Here is a 26798-nt window from a genome sequence, read left to right as displayed (position 1 = left end):
TGATGATAGGTGCCGGCGCTAGAAATGACATCATAATCAAGGTTCCTGCGATGGAGGAGATGGAGGTCAGGTCAGAAGAACAGGATACAGGAGGACTGTAAATTAGTTTGAGTATGGTGACCAAGTGACTGATCTTGATCCATGGGCCCAACATTACCTGGAGCTCTAAAACAGCTGGCTCTTATCTTGCAATTTGGAAATTGCAAAAGTTGCAAAAAAGTTGCAAAATTGGAAAAGTCTGTTTTGCAAATTTGAGTAATTGTTCCTCTGTTGGCTAGTTGTTGATATAATGTCGCTCTAAAATCAGGTTTTTATCGATGTGATAAGACTGTCATAGCCGCGACTTCCGCTCCTCACTCACTCTGCGCGTACTCTGTTTCCACCCGCAATTATTTTGAAGCCGTTTGTTTACCAAAATGCTGATCGGCTGATCCCTCGTACAGGAAGGAGGGAGTGAAAAATGTAAACATACAAAAAAAAGGTAGGCTGCATGTTGCTGTTGCTGTGAATTTGTAATTAATTCAATACATTTCCATATATTTAAATTTGTGGTTCTTTATGTTCTTTAGATTCCTCCGATTTATTAATACTACCAAGGCACTGGCAATCAAACTGGAGTTGGTTCCCTGGGCACTGCACTGCGGCTGCCCACTGGTCCTAGTTCTAGGAAGGTTCCTAGTAGAGGAACTTAACTTAACTTTTAACTTAACTTAACTTAACTTAACTAGCATGGTGCAGGTAAAAAAAAAGAATTTACAGTTAGGACTCAAGATTCTTATGAAAATGCCCCCAAAAAACAAAAGAGAATCCTAATTGCTACATAAAATGCAAAGGGGTGTCTAACCTGCATCAACGTAACTTTACTTAACTTAACTTAACTTAACTTTAACTTTAACTTTAACTGAAGGTGAAAAGGGTTGGGGCCCCCTGATGTTGAGAGAATGAGGTGTGCAGCAGCATGACGGTGGGTGGAAGAGGTCTCAGCTGGTGGCTGTGTGTTTGGGAAAGCACACGTTACCTTTCCCTCAGCAATCTGGCTTCCTGTGGAGCGTCGTCCACTAACCCGGCTCGCTGACTCACTCATTTCACATGGCATTGCTTCCAAGGCTGCGGGGAGCTACACTTTGCATATCTCAAATCTCCCTCTTTCTCTCTTCTCTCTACTCTTTTCCCTCAATACCTTTCAAACAATTTAACAATTCTGAATCGCTCGGATGCTGTTATGTGCTCTTTACACAAAGCAGTCATTTTGGGCCATTTCTTTTGGAAATCTGCATCGTAGCATGTCACAGAGAGGCCATTTACACCTGGCATTAACATGCGTTTTCTGCCATCAGATTGCAATCAGATTGTGCTTCACCACATTAGGCTGATTTCATTTACACCTGGCGTTAACATGCGTTTTTCCTTATCCCGATAACCTCCAGATAACTTATTAACACCCAAAATGGTTGTCCTCTCAATCCGCATACAGTTGCTGTATCCAGATTGAGAGGACACATTGCATTTACACTTGTGTTCAATGTGTACACAATGCATCCCTGACCACCTCCGGAGGTGGTTTGGCCGAACAGATTGCAATCCGTCTTCAATGTGTCTTGGGGGGGCGTTTACACCTGGCATTTCAAGTGGTCAAGCACAATCAGATTGCAATCTGATGTCAGAAAAGGCATGTTAACGCCAGGTGTAAATGGCCTCACTTGAGTCCTCCTGGATGAATATACTGATGCAGTCACATCTTACATCAGTTCTGTGAGGATAGCTGCATTCCAACACGCTCCACGTGGAAAGTACAACAGCAAGAGTTGCTTCACTGCTGAACAAGAAGTGGAGACAAACACCGGTTTAAAGAGTGCAAAACAGGTTTGTTTGGCACGGCAGTATACAAGCTGCTAAACGCCTGTATATTCACCACGACTTCATCAGCACGTCTCGGACAATGACTCAGCCTCTGTCTGGAGAGGCCTGAGAGAGATCACAAAATACAAACCCTCTGCCCAGCTCTCCATCGACCACCCTTATCTAGCCAGCCGTTTGAAAGAGTTCTACTGCCGCAGCCCTGAGCCCATCACCCGCAAACACCTCACATCTGCTCAACCACTTCTTCCACCTCCTGAAGTCCATCATCAGCCCGGGAGCTGACATGGGAGCTGAACATCAGAGCTCTCACCAAGACGCCACAACAGAGGATGTACTTCGTGCGTACGGCAGCTGAAGAAATTCAAAAGTGCCAAAAGCAAGTGCTTTTCTACACCTCCGTCGTTGAGGCCATCCTCACCTCCTCCATCACTGTCTGGTATGCTGCTGCTGCTGCTGCTGCTGCTGCCCTCAAGGACGTCTGCAGACTACAGCGCATCGTCCGCTGTGCTGAAACCGTGATGAGATGCAGCCTGTCATCCCCTCCAGGACCTGCACACCGCCAGGACGCTGAAGAGGTGTCAGAAAATCGAGCCCCTCTCTCACCCGGGCCACAAACTCGTTAGGGCTCTCCCACTTTGGCAGGAGACTGAGGTCTGTCAGGACCAGGACTTCTCGTTACAGCAAAAGCTTCTTCTTCCCAACTGCTGCACCGGGATGCACCGATATGCACATTTTGGCCGATACCGATAACCGATATTAACATTGCTGTTATAGCCGATAACCGATATTTACCGATGCCGATATGATCTGTACCAAACAACTTTCTATGATAATCACATTTTGTACACACTGAAAAACATGTCAACACTGTGAAGTTGAAAGAGCAATGGCTTTCTTTATTTCCAAAACATTTAAGAAAAGTCTCATTTTAGGAGTGGAATAATTGACTAAATGAATGGTATGGCTGCACTGGCAAGAGCACAAAGAGCATTATTCTTAGCTGCTGCTTGAGAATCCTTGTTTTCGTCTGTGATATGGCAACCGCATCTTGTCTGTAGCGGGAACACGTTGGTTGACCGATAGGAGAGTCCTAATTGCAGCGTTCAGAACGCAACAAAACAAAACGTGTGAACAGACCCCTGATTACAGTGCTTCACATGGTGATTTACATGTTGGAGCAGAGATAAACATGTTTACAGCCTGGTGAAATGTTTTGTCTCTATAGCTAATCCAGAGGCCAGAAACCAATGGGCGACGTCACAGTGGCTACATCCATATTTTATACCATCTACATTTGTGACTCATTCCATCCTGGTTTGAGGTGTCCTCTCTCTCTCTCTCTCTCTCTCTCTCTCTCTCTCTCTCTCTCTCTCACACACACACACACACACACACACACACACACACACACACACACACACACACACAGCGTAAAGGTAAAGTCAAAGTCCCACTGATTGTCACACAATGTGTGAAATTTGTTCTCTGCATTTGACCCATCCCCTGGGGGAGCGGTGAGCAGCAGCAGTCCCGCGCTCGGGAATCATATGGTGATCTAACCCCCCGATTCCAACCTTTTTGATGCCGAGTGCCAAGCAGGGAGGCAAATGGGTCCCATTTTTATAGTCTTTGGTATGACTCGGCCGGGGATCGAACTCACGACCTCCCAGTCTCAGGGCGGACACTCAGACCACAAGGCCACTGAGCTGTGTGTGTGTGTGTGTGTGCGTGCGTACGCGTGCGTGCGTGCGTGCGTGTGTACGCGTGCGTGTATGCGTGTGTGTGTGGCTCTGGCCAAATTCTGCTCCATTTCTGCAATAATTGGCAGTCACCACATTTGGAGGAGGCGCTGTTTCCTTTATTCATAGATTCAGACTAGATACTTTTGTCATTATGAGATTTCCCATTGTTTGTGCATCTATGATTGTTTGTGTTCACAGATTTTTTTGTCTAAATGTGAACACAAATAAAAGTATTAATGTGTGTGTGTGTGTGTGTGTGTGTGTGTGTGTGTGTGTGTGTGTGTGTGTGTGTGTGTGTGTGTGTGTGTATCTCTCAGGTGAATGAGATCTACCACGATGAGTCCCTGGACGTCCACATCAACGTGGTGCTGGTGAGGATGATCATGCTGGGGTATGCCAAGGTGAGTGTCAGGGGCTGTCACACACACACACACACATTTTTGGATGCCCTGCTGTAAAATAATTATGGGTGCAAGGTCCGGTCTGAACGTGACTGATTGTCGCAGCTGGCACATTTCCTCGTCAAAACTCCGACGCTGGCGGAAAAAAAGTTGCTTGTCACTCGTTTGAGGGAATGTAATCATTTTATCTATCACATCCACTCTTTCTGTTGCTCTTTCAACAACTCGGGATATTTATCGACGAGATTTTTGCCAAGTTGGACGTGATGTGACGTGACGTGATGTGATGTGATGTGATGTGATGTGATGTGATGTGATGTGATGTGATGTGATGTGACGTGACGTGATGTGATGTGATGTGATGTGATGTGATGTGATGTGATGTGATGTTGATGTGCTCCGTTCGCCTGCAGCTGTCGTTTACAGACGGGCACTTGCTATGTGTCAGGCTGTCATACCGCATCACATCATGACAGCTAGAAATAAGGTGGATAGTAACTGGTCTGCTCTTAGCAGTCTGATTCCTGTGTGCCTCCCATTAGTGTGTCCAAATACTAAAGGAGAAATAAAGATGTAATTTCCTTTTCTTTCTTTCTTTCTTTCTTTCTTTCTTTCTTTCTTTCTTTCTTTCTTTCTTTCTTTCTTTCTTTCTTTCTTTTTCAAGACGCTGTCAAATCCATTTGGTCACACAATCACTCCATCATGCATTATCTCTCCAATACAGAGGATTCAGGCTGCGCACGTGTGATCATGTTGTCAATGAGTTGTCTGCTTTGTTCCAGGGGATTTGTAAAGAAAGAGCTTATTACAGGCTGGTGAGCACGCTAGCTAGCGACAGATGCAAACCCATAATGCACTAGCCGAATGGCGAGGTGAATCTATGCAGATTGCAGGGGCCAAGCACTTCCTATCTTTCACACAGACAAAAAAACAACATGGAAAAAATTCACAGTGCAAGATCGCTAGTGTACTCTATATGATTCTCCATTCTCCTGCTAAAAGTACATGACAATCTGTCCAGTGTTTTTAACTTGTTTCCAGATCTGTCAGTCTTATTTTTTCAAATCTCACTGCACTGGCAGTCTTTCACAAAATAATCATGAAAAAAATGAAGAAAATCTTGAAACAATTTAACTTTAACCAAATAAATGTAAAGTTGACCAAATAAACGTAAAGTTAAAATATCGTGGGGATGTGGGGGTAGTTAAATTTGTTGAACCCGATAAAATTATCTGCCGGTCCAATAAAATGATTTCTGCCAGGGTTAACAATGCAGTTTGGTTGCTGACAATACTAATATCTGTATTTATACCGTCGAGGTTCATTCAGCCATTCCTCTCTAATAGCTGGTGTAGTTAGAGCTTGGTGTAGTAGTGCCTGGAGAAGTGCTTACTCTTAATCTATGCCAGTTTATTTTGTTGTTGTTGTGCGGCTCACCCAGCAAAGGGTTAATGCCCTGTGTTATAAACAGTGACAATGTGTGATTTATTTTTGAAGCATACAGTAAATGCGGTCACCAAAATCGCGATCACCAGAAAACACTTCATAAATGATAAAGATTGTGTTCATTTATGAAGATTATCTTGCTGAATCAGTTTCATAAACGTTTTTTGTTAACCACAGACCTTATTTCAGGCATCTAACCAAAATCCCCATTCAAAAAAACATATTGTCTTTGAGACGAGAGAAACGGGCGATGCTAACTTCCGGGTTTTAGGACTAATTCCTGTGCCGCTCTATAGTGCAGATAGCTACATATTCCCTCGCTCAGTGCCGAGTGAAAAAGAAGTGGCTGTACTCGTCCGTATACCTGCTTATATATCCTGCACTACCCCACTGTTGACCGCGGTTGTTTTGTCCCTCCCTCCCCCTTGTCCCGCCTGTCAGTCCATCAGCCTGATCGAGAGGGGGAACCCGTCGCGGAGCCTGGAGAACGTGTGCCGCTGGGCCTTTGTTCAGCAGAAGGCTGACCCCGACCACTCCGAGCACCACGACCACGCCATCTTCCTCACCCGCCAGGGCTTCGGCCCTACCGGCATGCAGGGTAACACCCCCACGGGTCACACTGGGGAGGGGCCATGCAGGGTAACACCCCCACGGGTCACACTGGGAGGGGCCTGCATGAGAATGCATAATGGCTGCACTCCCCTGTCGGGTCTGACAGTTAGTTATGCAAATCAAGTATGCAAGTTAGTTATGCAAATCAACTATGCAAGTTAGTTATGCAAATCAAGTATGCAAGTTAGTTATGCAAATCAAGTTATTTATGCAAATCAAGCGCTGGTGCCAACAAGCTCTCGAAAAGCAAAATAGCCACTTGATCATCAATTGCAAGCACAAATTGCTGCTTCTGTTTTGATTAATCCACCCAGTCAGTGAAGCTGCTTTATAATTAATATAATTGGATTTTCATTTTCTGATCTGTCCCCCCTGATTTGATGACGACAACGCAGGGGGGGGGGCGCGCGCAAGGGTGGGTGGGGTGTGGGGGGGGTGTTAGGGGGGTGAACAGGAGCTTCTATCTCTACCAATGTAACACACACAAGAGACAGGGTGAACACGCTGGGCGCAGCAAGGTAAATACAGCGTTCATTTTCTCATTGTCTCTATGATATAATAAGGATATGAGCCGGTGCGTGGCAGAGAATCAGCTATTTACAGGACGTAAATACATGCTTTGCGGCCTGGGACAGAGGCCATAGGGGTATGGCCTCTGTTCCAGGCCGTTTCGCGGTTTGTTTTCAAAAATTTCTGTTCAGGGTGAGTTATAAAGAAATAAGGAAATAAGGTGCAGGTTGTAAAAAACAAAACAGAATTCTCCTTAAAGGCTGAAGTCCAACGTGTATCCTTTGCAATATGCAAATGACAAAATGGTGCCAACGGCTACACCCACACGCAGGCACACACAGACACAGACACATACACACACACACACACACACACACACACACACACACGCACGCGCGCACCATCACCTCACAAACACTGCAACAGTAAAATGTTGTCCACTTTCATGATAGTCTAATGAGGCATCATTAAAACACCCCGGCGGTGTGTTTTGTGTTCATATTGCCATTCTTATCCACAAGCAACCTGCATAAGGATAGTAGCACAAAACTGATATTATTATATTATATTGTTATATGAGAAGAGATATTACCACTATCAGAAAACACACATTGTGATTTTTTTCATAATAACTGTTGACAGTATTCTCTGATGGAGTGATAAAAAGAGATATCCAAAATCCCCTCTGTAAAAACCTTTGGCTCGAATATGTCAACAAAATGAAACAAGAATTTTGAACCTGGCTTTTTATCCAATGTTCAATACAGCAATACGACTCAGAGACACTTGATTCCAGCACAGGACTCAAACTGGGGCTGGAAGTTTAATTTCTCTCCTCGGTTCCTCAGAATGATGAATGCAGACGTGGAGAAGCTGCAGGCTGAAGGCAATCTAGCCAGTCTGTCACATACTGACAGCTCGCCTCCCTGCTCAGCTTAACAACAGCCAAGACAGGAAGAACAAGCCAGCTAGAGCCAGCCGGTCTGTGTGCACGTTTAGAGATTATTACACTATTACTACACTACTGACAACTACAGTATTATACACAACTCAACTACTGTTCACAGATGTAGGAGAAAGTCAAATCAGTAGAGACAAGACCATCATGAGGATTCCTGTCCACCAACAACATTATACTGCCAGATATTCTCCATGAGCACCACATAGTAAGTAGGCTGTTGTGTTGGGGGCAACTAGTTTGTAATTTAACTACTTTTTGCAGTAAATAGTAATCTAAATAATTCTTTTTTCAAATTTAGTAACTCAATTACAATTACTGAAATTGAAATGGGCTAGTTACTAGTTACTGTAGGATGTGAAAGTAGTGGACAACTTCAGAGGATTATCCGGTTTATGATCATCAGACCTAGTCCGGGGAGAGAAGCTGCCTCCCTGCCCAGCAAAACTGTTCTACAGACTGCAGCTGCAGACAGAGCCCCAGAGGCTAATGACCTTGAGTAGGCTATAAGCCCCAGAGGCTAATGACCTTGAGTAGGCTATAAGCCCCAGAGGCTAATGACCTTGAATAGGCTATAAGCGCCAGAGGCTAATGACCTTGAGTAGGCTATAAGCCCCAGAGGCTAATGACCTTGTGTGCTTGAAAGTGCTTGAATTTATATGTTTTGTGCACGAATATAATTGAAGTTGAGAAGTTGAAGGATCTCTCTTTTTAATTGTTGAGCTCCTGTAAAGGTAGTTTTCATTATAAAAATCCTCGGTGTCGTAACAGTAATTCACTTTTATCCGTGTCTCAAACTATGGAGTGTTGGCTCCTTGAATTTGAGGGAATTGGGCCTGGAAAGTCCTTGAAAAGTCCTTGAATTTGATGTTCAGAGTCATCACTGCTATGCCGACGACACTCAGCTCTACCCTCACCCCCCTCAGACACACAAATTGAGGCACGCATCTCTGCATGTCTCAAAGACATCAGTGCCTGGATGTCTGTCCCCAAACTAAACTCTTCCTCCCAGGGAGAGATTGCCCTCTCACATACAATAATAATAATAAATATAGCCGCAAGCGGCGATGCGGGGTCCAAGCTTCCGGTGAAAGTTTCAAAGTTTCAAAGTTTCAAAGTTTCAAAGTTTCAAAGTGTCAAAGTTTAAACATTTATCATTTCAAGACGGTTTCACGTATCCAAATTCTTTATACAACTTTAGATCAGGGAAGTCCAGAGATGACACAGAAAAAGTTTGGGCTCATTCGGGCAAATGGCCTAGGACGAGTTCGTTTTTTTTTTGGGAAAATCTAGCAGGCTTAAATGGGTGTGAGTTATGGGTCAATACGCAAAAGGGTCTGTTATAGCGCCACCATCTGGCCAATATGGCTAATTTTTTGTCTCTGAGCAGTGGGGCACATTTCCAACCTATGTGCAAGGTCTGGCTACTGTAGCCCTTACGGTTTTTGACGTGCATGCTGTTTTAGGGCAGAATAATAATAATAAACATTACAGATACAATAGGGATCCACGCACTTCGTGCTTGGACCCCTAATAATAACTTTGATTTATATAGCGCCTTTCAAGAAACCCAAGGACGCTTTACAGAAGTGACACATAATGACAAACAAATGAAACAGAACAGAGAGAGCAGAGGAGACTATAGGCCCAAAGGCTTTGTTAAACAGGTGAGTCTTCTTGAAGGAGTCCAGGGATGGGGCATTGCGGATCTCTGCCGGGAGAGAGTTCCAGAGGGTGGGGGGCCACCACACTGAAGGCTCTGTCCCCAAAGGTTCGCAGGTGGGTGTGGGGGGATGGAGAGGAGACCAGTGTCTGAAGACCTCAGGTGGGTGTGGGGGGATGGAGAGGAGACCAGTGTCTGAAGACCTCAGGCGGGTGTGGGGGGATGGAGAGGAGACCAGTGTCTGAAGACCTCAGGTGGGTGTGGGGGGATGGAGAGGAGACCAGTGTCTGAAGACCTCAGGCGGGTGTGGGGGGATGGAGAGGAGACCAGTGTCTGAAGACCTCAGGTGGGTGTGGGGGGATGGAGAGGAGACCAGTGTCTGAAGACCTCAGGCGGGTGTGGGGGGATGGAGAGGAGACCAGTGTCTGAAGACCTCAGGTGGGTGTTGGGGGATGGAGAGGAGACCAGTGTCTGAAGACCTCCGATTCTGGGACGGGGTGTAGGGGTGAAGGAGGTCAGACAGGTACTGGAGGGCAAGTGCATGGAGGGATTTGTAGGTGAGGAGCAGTACGTACCTCTCCATCTCCATTGACAGCACTACTGTGTTACCCTCTCAATCTGCCAAAAACATCGGGGTGATCCTGGACAACCAACTGTCCTGCTCTGCCTATACAGTAGTACATTGCAGCAACTACCCACTCCTGTAGGTTCTCCCTGTACAACATCCGCAAAATCCGACCATTTCTTACAAGGGAAACGACACAACTCCTGGTCCAGGCACTTGTCATCTCCTGCCTGGACTACTGCAACGTTCTTCTGGCTGGGCTACCTGCGTCATCAGACCGTTACAGCTCATTCAAAACGCTGCAGCCCGTCTGGTGTTCAACGAGCCAAACTTCTCTCACCTCACTCCCCTCTTCCGGGACCTTCACTGGTTTCCTGTCTCGGCGCATCAAATTCAACACACTGGTACTCGCCACGGGGCAGTAAACTTGACTGCCCCCTACAGGGCAGTACAGTGACCAGACTGCCCCTCCCTATCTGTAATCTTTGGTCAGGTTTCCAGACCTCGCCTCATTCGCTCCGCTCCTCCACCCTTGCAGGTCGCCTCGCCCCTCCACCGCTACGTGGGCTCAAAAGTCGCTCATCCCGATCGCGACTCTTCTCATCCCTGGCGCCACAATGATGGAATGAGCTCCCCCCTTCTGTCAGGGCGGCTGAATCACTGCCCATCTTACAGCGGAGACTAAAAACACACCTCTTTAGGCTTTACCTGGACCCTTCTTGATCTAAGCTTTTCATCTTCTTAAAAAGAATGCTTCTGATTCCTCCTTAAAACAACCTTCAACCAATGCTACTTATTCCTCTTAAAAAGTATTAGCTGACAAAGACTGTGTTGCACAGTTGATTTCACTACTGTTGAGAAAAATCACAAGTAAGTCACTTTGGATAAAAGTGTCTGCTGAATGACGTAATGTGATGTTTAAGAAGTTGTGGGAACCCTGTATTTTATGCTAAGCCTTTTGATAAAGCGCTAGACAAAATAGACTCGCCATGAATATTTGGTACAATAGCAGTGATCCTCCGAGGCCCTTGCCGGTGCCTCCATGGATCAGACGCATATCCTGCATGTCTAATTAGTGTAATCCATGCATGCATGCCTGCATATACTGTGAGTAGGAAGTAGTTTAATGAAAGATGTTGTGACATGAATACTAGTGGTTTTCTGATCCAGTAAACCGGATACCTGTAATTGGTAGACTTTCCATACAGGCAAATCCTCATACAGTACATTTGCTTGACCTCTCTCCTGCTATTCTCATATGTGAAGGACTGTTTACTAGAATGCCAAAATGACCCAGGAATCATCTTCTCTCCCCATTACAGTTCTGAATTGTTAACATTGAGGATCAAAACAACCAAGTGGTGTATTGTTTAATGTATAGAAACGCTCGTTATAATGGCATCATGACATTGTCCTATGTTTCCATAAGACGGTGAGGAATGCTTACCTTGCTCCTATTTTCTCATTTCTGGCTCTCTTTCATTAGACGAGAAAAGTGTTTGAAGTTTCTTTTCATTTGATCCTTGTATGAGCCAAAGAGCTTCTGATAAGCCAAAGAGCTTCTGATGAGCCAAAGAGCTTCTGATGAGCCAAAGAGCTTCTGATGAGCCAAAGAGCTTCTGACGAGCCAAAGAGCTTCTGCCGTTTCCTCCCTCAACAGTTAGCCAACTCTTAATCCTCCAAAGAAAGAAAGGTGACACTGCCATGCCATGCTTTGACCACTGAATGAATACAACGTGATGTATGATGATATAGGGCTGCTATGTTACATCCATTTCCTGCCAAAATCTACAGGCAGGAACTTAGCCGAGGGAGGCATACATAGAGTCACCTAGCTTGTTACCTTTTGTCTAAAAATCAGTCAACAAAGACACCTGTCTCACATGTCTATGATGCCATCACGAGCAAAAAAAAAAAGTGATTATATTGCGAGGGTTATGAGGCACGATTTTATTGGGAATGTTAATTTTTGAATTTCATTTGATCTAGAAAAAATATATATACTGTATATATATAATTTATACTGTATTTATAGTACTAGAAATATTGTGTGCTTCACTCGCTCATTTCTAACATGACTTGCTGACTCGCACGCTCCTGAGATTTGGATATTGCACTTGGCCATATTGAGATTTCGATATCAATATTTTGTATTCTACTTTGCCTGCTGAGCTTCCTTGTCGCACTTTTTTGTATTCTCCGATATCAATTGGATGACAGTTAGTGATGCGCGGGTCAGGGTTTTTTAATGCCCGCACCAACCCAACCCGTCATCGGAGCCAGTCCGCCCCGCCCGGCCCGTTAAAATATCTGAAAACCCAGAACCCAACCCAACCAGGCAGCCCGCAACGGCCAATTTAATGTAATATGTCTCTGGACTCACGATGAGCGCAGCAGAGCTCTCCAAGGTGTCCAAACTCATCTCTCTCCTTCTCTCTCTCACAGACAGACATACACATGCGTGCCGTCCACGACTGGACAACAGTTTTACTGCTCTGGATGCGTTGCGCGGCGGCTGCTTTCATGTCAGAGTTCTTTCTGCTTCGTCGGCGCTACTAACTTATCGATCTTTCCTCAATTAATCCAAGGTCTCAAAATGGAGGTAGCAGGTAAAGGAGGTAGGCTACAGAAACAGTTCTTATTCCTTCCAATTTCTTTTAATTACCTCATGCGCTCTCAATTGGTCACGTAGCCCACTCACGTTGCAGTAAAATTAACAAATAGATCACAGTCGAGTCCACACAGAAAATCTGCGGTGGCATTAGTTTTATGGACACTTCAAATAATAATTACAGCGAATAATCCTTCCAAAATGTTTGTTTTGAGAGCACATAGGCTACCTCATTTGAAGCGTTTCTTTACTAGTGCAGCAGGTGCAGATGGCTTCAGACTCGCTGATTGTGTGTATGTGTGAGAGAGTTCACATCTTAATAAAGGGTTACTCTGCGTGTTTTCACTGCTCTAACTCAATTATATTATAATGTTGCTTTGTCACGTTCTGAGCCTGCCCCGCCCGCACCCGCCATATTTGCCAACCCAGACCGCCTGCGGGGCGGGCCAGCCCGCGGGACCCGGAGGGTTCTGGGTGACCCGCGCATCACTAATGACAGTAATTGTGCAGCCATACTTCTGTTTAATTTAATGAGTCAAAGCCAGGATTACGGTAGATCAATGCGACCAACAATCACTTGTCTGCAGGCTTTCTTTAAAACACAATAATGTCTGGTTTTCATCAGCGTAATCACAGCAAAACGCCGTCCCTGTTGGAGTGTGACATGCTTTGAATTGACATGATTTTCCCTGGCTGAAATAATCAAAAGCAAGGCCGCATTGACCACATTTCAGTAAAGCTCGATGAGCCGCACGTGGCTCCCAACAGGGCGCAATGAGTAACACTGCAATAAAAGAACACTTGATAATAAAGATGTACCTGTACCTGGACATGCCTCCTCTGCCAATCCTCCTTAGCCAATCAAAAACCATCACACACCATCGAGATAAAAAGAAACACTACGCAAATCCCACTGGATCACGTTGGATCCTGTGTGAAGATCGTACTGTCTGTACTGTCTGTACTGTCTGTACTGTCTGTCACAATGCTTGAAGCCTCAGTGTAGCTTCTACCGTATGAAAGCAATCATCAACATCAGAGAACAAGCTGCAAGATTTTTGTTTGAAGCTCTGTCTCTTTTGTTTGGTTTTGATTATATTATTCTGCATAATTATACCTCCCCCCCTTTTTCTCCCGCCCTCCCCCTGCTCAGTGTTATAGGGGAGGGTTATGCAGGTCTGAGGGAACTGTGTGTGTGCAGGGACAACTGGAGAAAGCCGCAGAGAGCCAGAGAAAGGAGTAGTAATTCATTGCGTCCTTCAAACTTGCCTCCTCGTTCTTCTGTCCTCTCACCCGTTCTCTGTCTGGTTAAAGTTAGTGATAGAAATGTAGGCCCAATTGTCTGGAGCACAGAAAGCAATGTGGGCTATAAATGTCTTCTTTCTCCACAACACACTTCTATTCATCTCACATCATCCCTTTGTATTGGCAGTAGAGAGAGCAGATATATGGATATGCTTTCTTCCATCTCCCCAGAAGTGACCTTGCAAAAAGAAAAGAAAGAAGATAGAGGCTCTTACAAAATAGCAGCATTATTATGTTTTGCTTTTTTTATTAGTTTTTATTTTTATATAGTTTCCACTTTGATTTAAATGTCAGGGTTTTAGTTGGAATTGCAGTTTTGCTATTATATATATATATATATATATATATATATATATATATATATATACACACACACACTAGGATTTACTAAGTTGTTATAACTAATTTAATGAATCAATCTAGCATGATCTGCAGAGAAAATATTGGCTTTATTGGAGTTCTGGATTCTGACTCGATCAATAAAGCTTAGCATCACTGGTATGCCAAGATGGATATTCCATAAATTCTACTTTTGCCTGGCGGCTAAATCCTCTGTGTGTTTTGCCGCCACATCATGAAATGATTGTGGAGGAAATGCTTTTAATTACTGATGACTGATGTGTGGCCAAACACCTTCCTTGTAGAATCAATAGACTCTTGTGGTTTAATAACAACACAAACAAGTCTGATCGCTATTCATTAGGAAGCTTATGGGTTACTTTGGGTAGAGACAAAACAACAACACACTCTGAGGACTAAACAACAACACACTCTGAGGACTAAACAACAACACTTGAGGACTAAACAACAACACACTGAGGACTAAACAACAACACACTCTGAGGACTAAACAACAACACTCTGAGGACTAAACAACAACACACTCTGAGGACTAAACAACAACACACTCTGAGGACTAAACAACAACACACTGAGGACTAAACAACAACACACTCTGAGGACTAAACAACAACACACTCTGAGGACTAAACAACAACACTCTGAGGACTAAACAACAACACTTGAGGACTAAACAACAACACACTGAGGACTAAACAACAACACACTCTGAGGACTAAACAACAACACACTCTGAGGACTAAACAACAACACTCTGAGGACTAAACAACAACACACTCTGAGGACTAAACAACAACACACTCTGAGGACTAAACAACAACACACTGAGGACTAAACAACAACACACTCTGAGGACTAAACAACAACACACTGAGGACTAAACAACAACACACTGAGGACTAAACAACAACACTTGAGGACTAAACAACAACACACTGAGGACTAAACAACAACACACTCTGAGGACTAAACAACAACACACTCTGAGGACTAAACAACAACACTCTGAGGACTAAACAACAACACACTCTGAGGACTAAACAACAACACACTCTGAGGACTAAACAACAACACACTGAGGACCAAACAACAACACACTCTGAGGACTAAACAACAACACTTGAGGACTAAACAACAACACACTGAGGACTAAACAACAACACACTGAGGATTAAACAACAACACACTCTAAGGACTAAACAACAACACTCTGAGGACTAAACAACAACACACTCTGAGGACTAAACAACAACACTCTGAGGACTAAACAACAACACTCTGAGGACTAAACAACAACACACTCTGAGGACTAAACAACAACACTTGAGGACTAAACAACAACACACTGAGGACTAAACAACAACACTCTGAGGACTAAACAACAACACACACACTCTGAGGACTAAACAACAACACACTCTGAGGACTAAACAACAACACACTCTGAGGACTAAACAACAACACACTCTGAGGACTAAACAACAACACACTCTGAGGACTAAACAACAACACACTGAGGACTAAACAACAACACACTGAGGACTAAACAACAACACACTCTGAGGACTAAACAACAACACACTGAGGACTAAACAACAACACACTCTGAGGAATAAACAACAACACACTCTGAGGACTAAACAACAACACACTCTGAGGACTAAACAACAACACTCTGAGGACTAAACAACAACACACTCTGAGGACTAAACAACAACACACTCTGAGGACTAAACAACAACACACAGGACTAAACAACAACACACTCTGAGGACTAAACAACAACACACTCTGAGGACTAAACAACAACACACTGAGGACTAAACAACAACACACTCTGAGGACTAAACAACAACACACTGAGGACTAAACAACAACACACTGAGGACTAAACAACAACACTCTGAGGACTAAACAACACACTCTGAGGACTAAACAACAACACACTCTGAGGACTAAACAACAACACACTGAGGACTAAACAACAACACACTCTGAGGACTAAACAACAACACACTGAGGACTAAACAACAACACACTGAGGACTAAACAACAACACACTCTGAGGACTAAACAACAACACTTGAGGACTAAACAACAACACACTGAGGACTAAACAACAACACACTCTAAGGACTAAACAACAACACTCTGAGGACTAAACAACAACACACTCTGAGGACTAAACAACAACACTTGAGGACTAAACAACAACACACTCTAAGGACTAAACAACAACACTCTGAGGACTAAACAACAACACACTGAGGACTAAACAACTAAACAACAACACTCTGAGGACTAAACAACAACACACTGAGGACTAAACAACTAAACAATGACACTCTGAGGACTAAACAACAACACACTCTGAGGACTAAACAACAACACACGAGGACACGAGAAAAGTACAATGAGTTTCTATCATACACTTATTGATCATCATGAAGATTGTTGTATCTTTGTATCAGTCTCCAGCGACCATGTTGTTCGTGTCCTCTCTTGGTGTAATTGTATTTGTGTCCTTGTGTTAGTCTGTAAAGTACTTGGTGACCTATTTCATGAAGGACTTTACACATAAGTGTGAGTTGATGTGATTTGCTGGCTGTATGAATAGAAGGCTCTGCACACCAAGGTAGCTCTCCTTTACAGGCTTTTCCAACAGAAGCTCCTCCTCAGACGAAACGTCAAAGAGTCTGAGGAAAAGCTTCTTCTCAAACTTTACAAGGTCTTTTTGTTCCAGCACCCATCCCACTGGGTTTTTGGATGTGTGTTATGTGATTTGCTGTCTGTCTGATGTCCCCACCCCCCCCCCCCCTGTGCTGCCTCCAGGTTACGCCCCAGTGACGGGGATGTGCCACCCGGTGCGGAGCTGCACCCTCAACCACGAAGACGGCTTCTCATCCGCCTTCGTCGTGGCCCACGAGACCGGACATGTGTAGGTCCCTGCTCCTGTTCCTGAGTGTGTGTGTGTGTGTGTGTGTGTGTGTGTGTGTGTGTGTGTGCGTGCGTGCGTGTGCGTGCGTGCGTGCGTGCATGCGCGCTGGGTGGGTGACTGTGTGTGTGTGGGGGAGGGGTGCTTCTTTTCTTCTTGATTTTCAAAAGATACATAACATGACAAGATAACTTTCTATAAAACAAAAACACAAAAAGCACATAGAGCCACACAAAAAAGATATTGATAACTTTAAATAAATACATAAAAAGGCTGAGTGTAACGGTAGGCAGGTGGGGTAGTGCTGTGCACTAAGTAAACCTCACTCTCCAAGACCTCAAGACCCATGCCATAGATTCACTGTTTCCATGCTGTAGATTCACTGTTCCCATGCTGTACATTCACTGTTCCCATGCTGTAGATTCACTGTTCCCATGCTGTAGATTCACTGTTCCCATGCCATAGATTCACTGTTCCCATGCAGTACATTCACTGTTCCCATGCCGTACATTCACTGTTCCCATGCTGTAGATTCACTGTTCCCATGCCGTAGATTCACTGTTCCCATGCAGTACATTCACTGTTCCCATGCCGTACATTCACTGTTCCCATGCTGTAGATTCACTGTTCCCATGCTGTAGATTCACTGTTCCCATGCCATAGATTCACTGTTCCCATGCAGTACATTCACTGTTCCCATGCCGTACATTCACTGTTCCCATGCTGTAGATTCACTGTTCCCATGCCATAGATTCACTGTTCCCATGCAGTACATTCACTGTTCCCATGCCGTACATTCACTGTTCCCATGCTGTAGATTCACTGTTCCCATGCCGTAGATTCACTGTTCCCATGCAGTACATTCACTGTTCCCATGTCGTAGATTCACTGTTCCCATGCAGTACATTCACTGTTCCCATGCCGTACATTCACTGTTCCCATGCTGTAGATTCACTGTTCCCATGCCGTAGATTCACTGTTCCCATGCCGTACATTCACTGTTCCCATGCCGTACATTCACTGTTCCCATGCTGTAGATTCACTGTTCCCATGCCGTAGATTCACTGTTCCCATGCCGTACATTCACTGTTCCCATGCCGTACATTCACTGTTCCCATGCTGTAGATTCACTGTTCCCATGCCGTAGATTCACTGTTCCCATGCCGTACATTCACTGTTCCCATGCCGTACATTCACTGTTCCCATGCTGTAGATTCACTGTTCCCATGCCGTAGATTCACTGTTCCCATGCCGTACATTCACTGTTCCCATGCTGTAGATTCACTGTTCCCATGCAGTAGATTCACTGTTCCCATGCCGTACATTCACTGTTCCCATGCCGTAGATGCACTGTTCCCATGCCGTACATTCACTGTTCCCATGCTGTAGATTCACTGTTCCCATGCCGTAGATTCACTGTTCCCATGCTGTAGATTCACTGTTCCCATGCCGTAGATTCACTGTTCCCATGCCGTAGATTCACTGTTCCCATGCCGTAGATTCACTGTTCCCATGCTGTAGATTCACTGTTCCCATGCCGTAGATTCACTGTTCCCATGCAGTACATTCACTGTTCCCATGCCGTACATTCACTGTTCCCATGCTGTAGATTCACTGTTCCCATGCCGTAGATTCACTGTTCCCATGCAGTACATTCACTGTTCCCATGTCGTAGATTCACTGTTCCCATGCAGTACATTCACTGTTCCCATGCAGTACATTCACTGTTCCCATGCCGTACATTCACTGTTCCCATGCTGTAGATTCACTGTTCCCATGCCGTAGATTCACTGTTCCCATGCCGTACATTCACTGTTACCATGCCGTACATTCACTGTTCCCATGCTGTAGATTCACTGTTCCCATGCCGTAGATTCACTGTTCCCATGCCGTACATTCACTGTTCCCATGCCGTACATTCACTGTTCCCATGCTGTAGATTCACTGTTCCCATGCCGTAGATTCACTGTTCCCATGCCGTACATTCACTGTTCCCATGCCGTAGATGCACTGTTCCCATGCCGTACATTCACTGTTCCCATGCTGTAGATTCACTGTTCCCATGCCGTAGATTCACTGTTCCCATGCCGTACATTCACTGTTCCCATGCTGTAGATTCACTGTTCCCATGCCGTAGATTCACTGTTCCCATGCCGTAGATTCACTGTTCCCATGCCGTAGATTCACTGTTCCCATGCTGTAGATTCACTGTTCCCATGCAGTACATTCACTGTTCCCATGCCGTAGATTCACTGTTCCCATGCTGTAGATTCACTGTTCCCATGCCGTAGATTCACGGTAGTTTGTTATTTCTCCACTGTATGGTATTGGTATGTTTGGCACCTACTGTACCAAGGTCAAGGATAGGTCAATGCAGTCTCCCCTCCTTCCAAGGTGACATTGTGTTGAGTACAAGATAAGCAATTGTCCTTCCCCTTAATAACAGCGTTTGCACATCTCAATGTTAAGCGACATCTGAGGTTGGGGGCGGTGGGTGACTTGCCCAATTGGTTCCCCTTGGACCCCCTGAGTGGGACCCCATGTGCAACGTTTCTTACAAGCACATAAGCACACTATGGACGGTAGCACTATATTATAATTGTTGATTATTATGGAGTTTTTTTCTTTTCTTTTCTGTGTGTGAGCTTGTTCGTTTGTTTTGTTTGTATATTGTTAAAATTGAAAAATTGAAGAAAAAAAAAGTTAAGCGACATCAGAGACCTTTTAAGGTGCTTGGCCTGGAGCCTTTTGACAGCGGCCATCTTTCTCTTCTGCAGTACATGTTACAATTAGCCTGACGACACCACATTCACACACACACACACACACACACACACACACACACACACACACACACACACACACACAGCTTTCCAAAAGTGTAGGTGCGCTGACATCAAAGGTGTCATTAGCTGGATTAGGAAGACTCACTGCCCTGGGTTCAGCGTATGGTATGTATGGTAATGGACTGGTATGTTTGGTACCTGCTGTACCAAGGTCAAGGAGAAGGTTTGACATCATTTTATTTGATTATTTTTTAAAGTATGTTTTTTATTAGGATTTGATGGGTTTATTTATTAATAGCACAAATTGTCTTTTATCTTATTTTATGCTTATTTTTATTGGTTATTCACTGTGCCCCACTTTCCCATATCATTCTCCCCCCTGCGTGGCAGGCACACCCACGCATTACCCTCAGACTCTGACAAGTGCTTGTGGCACTCACACTATCACACACTTACACACATCCAGACATACACACAACAGTACACATTTTATAACAGTCATCACGAGGACCGCAATGGAAATAAGCTGTCAGCTTTATTGCGTTTTTATCCTTTTGATAATGGTGGGCCTGTGGATGTATATGTATGTTGTATATACTGTGTAATTCATTATCAATAAAGAACTCAATCAATCAATCAAAAAAAAAGGTAAATGCAGGCTCCCCCTCCTCTCAAGGGGACATTGTGTTGAGTACAAGAGACGTCATTGTCTCCCGCGTAATAACAGCATTTGCACATAATACATTTTCAGTGTAAACATCCTCCTTAGGCTTTTCCCCCCTCTGTGATCTCAATGTCAGGTGACATCATAGACCTTTTAGTGACATCAGAGACCTTTAGGCTGGGTTCACACCGGCGACCCAAGCCTTGCCTATGCCTTGCCTTTACCCACGCTTTTAAATAGGCGTCCGTTTTAGTCAACGAGGCTGTGTACACCGGCCGCCTGAGCGTGAACCCTGCGGTACCCACGCTTTGCCTGTGCCTTGCCGATTTTATCGTTTAGGCGTGAGTTCTATTTTCAAGCCGACTAGGCGCGTGCAGGCAGGCTTCTTCTGTCAAGCCATGAAAGAAAAACGCGACAATATCTGTGGGAAATGGCAAAGTCAACTGAATTTCAAAATAAAATGTAGTTACAACAGTGTTGAGCAGAGAGAGAGAGAGAGAGAGAGAGAGAGAGAGAGAGAGAGAGAGAGAGAGAGAGAGATTGACGGGTGGCTATCACGTGGGGCTTTCTCCCTGTCTGCAAACACATCTTCATGAGAGAGAATAGCCACTGAAGAAGCAAGATGGACAATGTTGTTGTGCCAGCACATATTCTTGCAAGATCACCTCTCTAAAATGTCCGACTATAGTCAGACCTGGTTATACATATCCAGCATCAATAGAACATTAAATATATCCGATTTATTTTACCTATGATAATTCGGGACCACACATGAAAAAATACAGTCGGGAGAGAGGAGAGGCGCTCGGCTCCAGGTTCAGCGTGCAAAGGCGTGCGGTGTGGTCGCAAAAGCGTGTAATAGGTTCACGCCCAGCTCAAGGTCTGCAGGCGTAGGCGTGGGTTGAGGCAAGGCAAGGCGTAGGTTCTCTGTGTGAACTAAGCGTTAAGCTGCTTGGCCTTGAGCGTTGTGACGGCAACCATCTTCTCCATTATTGGATGTCATTGTTGACAGCCACCATTTTAGATGATATGCAGTATCCTTACTCATCTCCTGATGACTCAAAAGACCTGCGGCATCTTTCTCCTCTGTTACGGGTTACAATTAGCCTGACGATACCACACACACACACACACACACACACACACACACACACACACACACACACACACACACACACACACATTTGCGTATGTCAAGCAGAAATTAATAAATTATAATTTAATACACAGAGAGAAGGTTACACAAGACATAGGCCCCTATCGTTGCATCAGCGTTGTTTCTAGGCCGAGCGCCTGGCGCTGCGCAAATCAGTGGGCGTGGACCAGCGCACTTGATATCTTCGTGTTGGCGCTACACGCAGCCTAAAGCATTACAACCACGCCTTTTAAGCATAAAATTATGCACCGTCATGCTCATTGGATAAGTGCAATAAACGAATCGCACGCTTGCCTTTTAAGCTCCAATTCCAGTGGTCCAGCAAAACCAGACAAAAGCCAAGCGCTCTGCCCCCCCCCCTCCCTTCATCCAGTCTGTCTGTCTCCATATATAGGCTATTATTCCATATTATTATGCTTCTCAAACCAATCTAACTGCAGTTTAAATACTGCAAGCATGTAAATACGCTACACTATAGCAAGATCAAAGTGAAAAGAATGTTCTAAAGGCATCAGCTAGAAAAATATAGCCTATCCCTATATGATGAGATTAATAGATTGGTGAAAGTTTGTCCAGAAAGATATCGTTTTCTCTCCCCTGCTAGGATGGTAGGATATGCACATAAATATAGCCTACATTATGTAAAGTCATTGCATAAATGTGTTTTTATTGTAAAACTAAAATGTGAAGTAGAGCCAATTTATTGGAGCGGACATCACAGTAGGACATGACAGAAGCGCGTTACGCTGTCACTTATCTAAATCACGTTAAATCGACAAGGGACATATATAGGCCCAGGATGACATATAGGTTTCACATAGGGTGGTGTTTTCATTTCGATGTTTTATTTGGTCCAATATTGAAATGTTCTACAATTGCAGGTTGTGTTACCATTACACATTATTTAGATTGACCTAGATCTATTTCGGCTCATTTGGTTGCTATTTAGTAGCGAAATGGAGTACCGCATTGCATGCTGGGACATTCACAGGCAGTGAACTTACAACTGCTATTTCCTATGGGTGTGTTGTGTCTGTCTGAGCGAGGGAGTCAGAGAGAGACAGTTGTATTGTGCCTGTCAGACTGAGGAGAGAGGGAGAGAGTGATTGATTGATTGATTGATTGATTGATTGATTGACTTTATTTGGTGAATGTCAACAATGATACAGGGAATACAGAGAAGGGTGACAGAGGATAGCCAGAGGATAGCCAGAGGGGAGCGCTCCGCGCAACTGGCGCACTGAATAGGCCTGGTTTTCAAAAGCGCTAAGTGCTAAATTTACGCCAGGTGGGAAGATATCATTACGCCGATATTTAAGGCGGACACGCCCAGTCTCGCCCATTCTGGGACTGCGCCATGCCCATTCGGCCTAAAGCGCATTTGGCAGCGTAAAGCCATATTGATATCTTCCCGAGGCAGGCGCAAGGCACGTTTTTTTGCGTTCTCCCTGTGGGAGAATAGGGCCCATAGTCTCCACAAGACAGGACAAGAACTGACAGCGACAAAAACATAGCCATTAGGTTGGGGTTTGATACAGGATCAAAACAGTGGAGAGAGAAACATCATTAGATAAGAAATGATTCAAGAGATGACAGGCGATCGCAGGCGGAGCACTTTAGGGAGAGCTTTCCAAAAAGGTGTAGGTGCGCTGACATCAAAGGTCTCCTAGCTGGAGTCTAGATTGACAGTGGGAACGATGGGAAGACTCACTGCCCCGGGTTCAGCGGCTGCACTCAGGCTGATAAAATGTTGAGAGGTCAGAGATATACAGTAACTGGGGCTCAAACCTATGTCCTTTAAAATTGGACTGTAAGCTACCAATCCTGAAACTGAAGGAATCATTCCTTCGATGGGTCGGGCCAATTTCTCCTTCAGGATAAATACAGTATCAGAGGAAAAAAGGGGGGGAAAGGCAAAAAAAAAGGGGGGGGAGTATTGTAGTTACGTGTATAGATGTTGACACTTCTCCATCCCCCAACTTCCCTCCCTCCTGTGTGCCACTTCAGCTCTGCTTCTCAGAGCTTCACAGTGTGATTGATGTTGACCCTTTGTGAGCAAACCAAGTTAATTGGCTATGAAAGACAAGCCGCTTTGGTTCATAAGGGCACTGGAAATGCAATGCTTGAATGATCAATGTCGAAATCAGGGATAATTATATTGATGCGATGAGATGTGGCGGTGCTTGAAGATCACTTGCCTGCTCAGTTAGCACACACACACACACACACACACACACACACACACACACACACACACACACACACACACACACACACACACACACACACAGTGAAGCCTTCAGTGACCAAAAGGCTAAGCTTTGAAATCCGAGAGCGGAGCACATGCACCCATTTGTGGCCAGTAATTATGCAGGCGCCACGGTGAAGCGTTTTATTTGAATGTGATGTCCCTGAAGTAGCTAGTGTCAGTCGTGATGTCCCTGAAGTAGCTAGTGTCAGTCGTGATGTCCCTGAAGTAGCTAGTGTCAGTCGTGATGTCCCTGAAGTAGCTAGTGTCAGTCGTGATGTCCCTGAAGTAGCTAGTGTCAGTCGTGATGTCCCTGAAGTAGCTAGTGTCAGTCGTGATGTCCCTGAAGTAGCTAGTGTCAGTCGTGATGTCCCTGAAGTAGCTAGTGTCAGTCGTGATGTCCCTGAAGTAGCTAGTGTCAGTCGTGATGTCCCTGAAGTAGCTGGTGTCAGTCGTGAAGGAGTGTCATTGCCTTTGCCGTGTGGCAGTAGTAATCAACAGGGGAGAACTTGAGGCTGTGATTAAAATGAGCTGCGCCTTGTTTCTAGGCAACCTTACACAAAATGACTGATGTGATCACAGATTAATTAGAGTAATTAATTTGGAACATAAGAGAAACTCCCCGACACGCTCTCACTCTCTGCATAGAGACATTTAATTATACAGCTAATCTATCCAACCTTCATCAAGTAACCCAGTAATTAATGTGTCTGAATCTGTGATGGAGGACAGCATTATGGAATAAGTGGAAAGAGCTCCCAGATCAAATACTGTGAATTTGGCTACTTCAGGTGATGTCATCACGGTAAAGGTGTGATAAGGCTTCCATTATCACACCTTTAACATAATGAAATCATGACATCAGAGACTTCATTTTATATTAGTTTAAGGTTTTATAATTAAGCGATATCACACGAGAAGAAGGGCTGTTGTTGGCTAATATTGGCACTGCTGTGATTCGGTCGTAGGCACGAGGTAATCACAGCCGTGACGATATTAGACAACAACAGCACGACCTCGAGTGTGATATTGCTTTTATACAACAGTTCTATTAAACAAAGCTGATTAAAAAAAATTACAAAAAGCTGAGAAAATATATGATTTCTCTATTTATTCCTCGGCCAACAAAAATAGTCCCCTCAGCTTTCCGCTACCAGTTGCCGAAAATGTAGCCTAATTAACTGCAGGCTGCCTACTTTTTATCATACACACATTGATTTGCACGTTTTCATTTATTGTACAGCCAGTGAAATAAGAGTCTAGTGATGGCATGTTAGTTATGTTAGGAAATAAATCCATCTTTGCGCTGTCAGTAGCGTAGGTGTTACGCTTTGTGAATGACGTTCAATGTAACTTGGCTGGTGTTTGCTCTCTATATAACCAGTGGAGAACAGAAGATAGACAGTGTGAGACTGACATATTACACACACACACAGAGACACACACACACACACACACACACACACACACACACACACTGCACAAACATTGTGTTGTGTTGACCCAATGAAGGTGAAAGGACTGAAAAGGACAGAAAAAAGTTGTTTTAAGTTTTGATGTCAAATTGATCAGTAGAATTAAATGACTTAAATCCAATAAACATACAGGGATTTGTGTTGATGATGACACTGATGCTGGAACTTACGGTATCAGCAACTCATAGTGACATAATTACCATAATTACCATTGATGTCAGGTTAACTGACATCAGTGACAGGAAGTGACATTATTGATGACCTATTGATGTCATGTTGCCGTAGCAACAGGACCTTGCATTCGGTGCAAGGACAGTGCAGGATGTGCAATAGACAGCAGACTATTCTTATCACTCTACATAACAATGCCCCAGCTCCCAGTACTTGCATGCATACATATATTACCGCCTACCTCTAACATATATACTTGCATTAATCTCTTTTTACTTTTCATGAAAAACATGTTGCTTCAGATGAATGCTATGTATCTTTGAAAGTATGCCCTGTGCTCTGAAAAAAAACCCTCCCCAAACCTAACGCTTATTAACCCATTGATACCTGATGCAGCATTTGCGTGTATATATCTAATTTGTGTGCGTATCCCTTTAAACCGTCTTAAAGGGATACACACACAAATGCTGCATCAGGTATCAATGGGTTAAATGTAGCAGATTGCAGACTGTACACTCTCTGTGGAAAGGGACAGGATAGGACAAACGATGCATAATGACAGCTCCCACACAAAGCAGCCATGTAAACACACGCCTCACAAGGACACGCCATAACCATCTGTCCTTTCAATCATAGTGGAATGGTTGACTTGTTTACAGATGGAGGGTACAGTGTGAAAAAGATGCGGTAATAATAGTACTAATGACCTTTTCTGCACTTAACAGTCCACCATCTCCAATTACTGGGGGGAATGTTAATAGAAATCTGGTGATTGGTGTTTTTATGATATATATGATATATATGATATATGTGTTTTAAATGACCTACTGTATTTTGAATTAACTGTGATAACTGTTATCCTGCGATTGTTATTACCGTAATTCCATTGGAAGTGACATCTGGTGTTTCATATATATATATATATATATATATATACTGTATATATACTGTATATATACTGTGTATATATATATATATATTATATATATTTGGGTTATATATATTGAAAAGCGCTATATAAAATAAATGAATTATTATCATTATTATTATTATTATTATTATTATTATTATTATTATTATTATTATTATTATTATTATTATTATTATCTCTGCTTGGCATACCCTCTCTGCTTGGCACAAGTAAGTCCCTGCTTTATGCCAGATACAGGACTGGAGCTCCCGGACTACGAGTCATCAGGTTTATTTACTTATTATTTACTTACAAGCTCCTTGGAGAGGCGTGTCTTGATGTTGGGGAGGCGTGTCTTGTTGGAGGCGTGTCTTGATGTCCTGCCCTTGTCTTTGCTTTGAAGTCTTTCCTTCCCGTTGA

General features: G+C 44.0%; 1 protein-coding gene across 1 annotated transcript in view; it reads left to right on the top strand.

The window, feature by feature from the left end:
- The window catches only part of adamts3 (ADAM metallopeptidase with thrombospondin type 1 motif, 3), a gene marked incomplete at its 3' end in the record, with an annotated part of 142869 nt that overhangs the window by 82802 nt on the left and 33269 nt on the right, over nucleotides 1-26798 (top strand). Inside the window, exons 6-8 of the mRNA XM_083644987.1 lie at nucleotides 3920-4003; nucleotides 5891-6047; nucleotides 16866-16971. Coding sequence (XP_083501113.1) covers nucleotides 3920-4003; nucleotides 5891-6047; nucleotides 16866-16971 — 347 coding nt within the window. The remainder of the gene's footprint in view (nucleotides 1-3919; nucleotides 4004-5890; nucleotides 6048-16865; nucleotides 16972-26798) is intronic.

Source organism: Poromitra crassiceps, assembly GCF_964638095.1.
Source record: "Poromitra crassiceps genome assembly, chromosome: 10".
NCBI classification, from domain to species: Eukaryota; Metazoa; Chordata; class Actinopteri; order Beryciformes; family Melamphaidae; genus Poromitra; species Poromitra crassiceps.
Note: the sequence above shows the minus strand (reverse complement) of the source record. Positions and strands in the feature narration are given on the sequence as shown.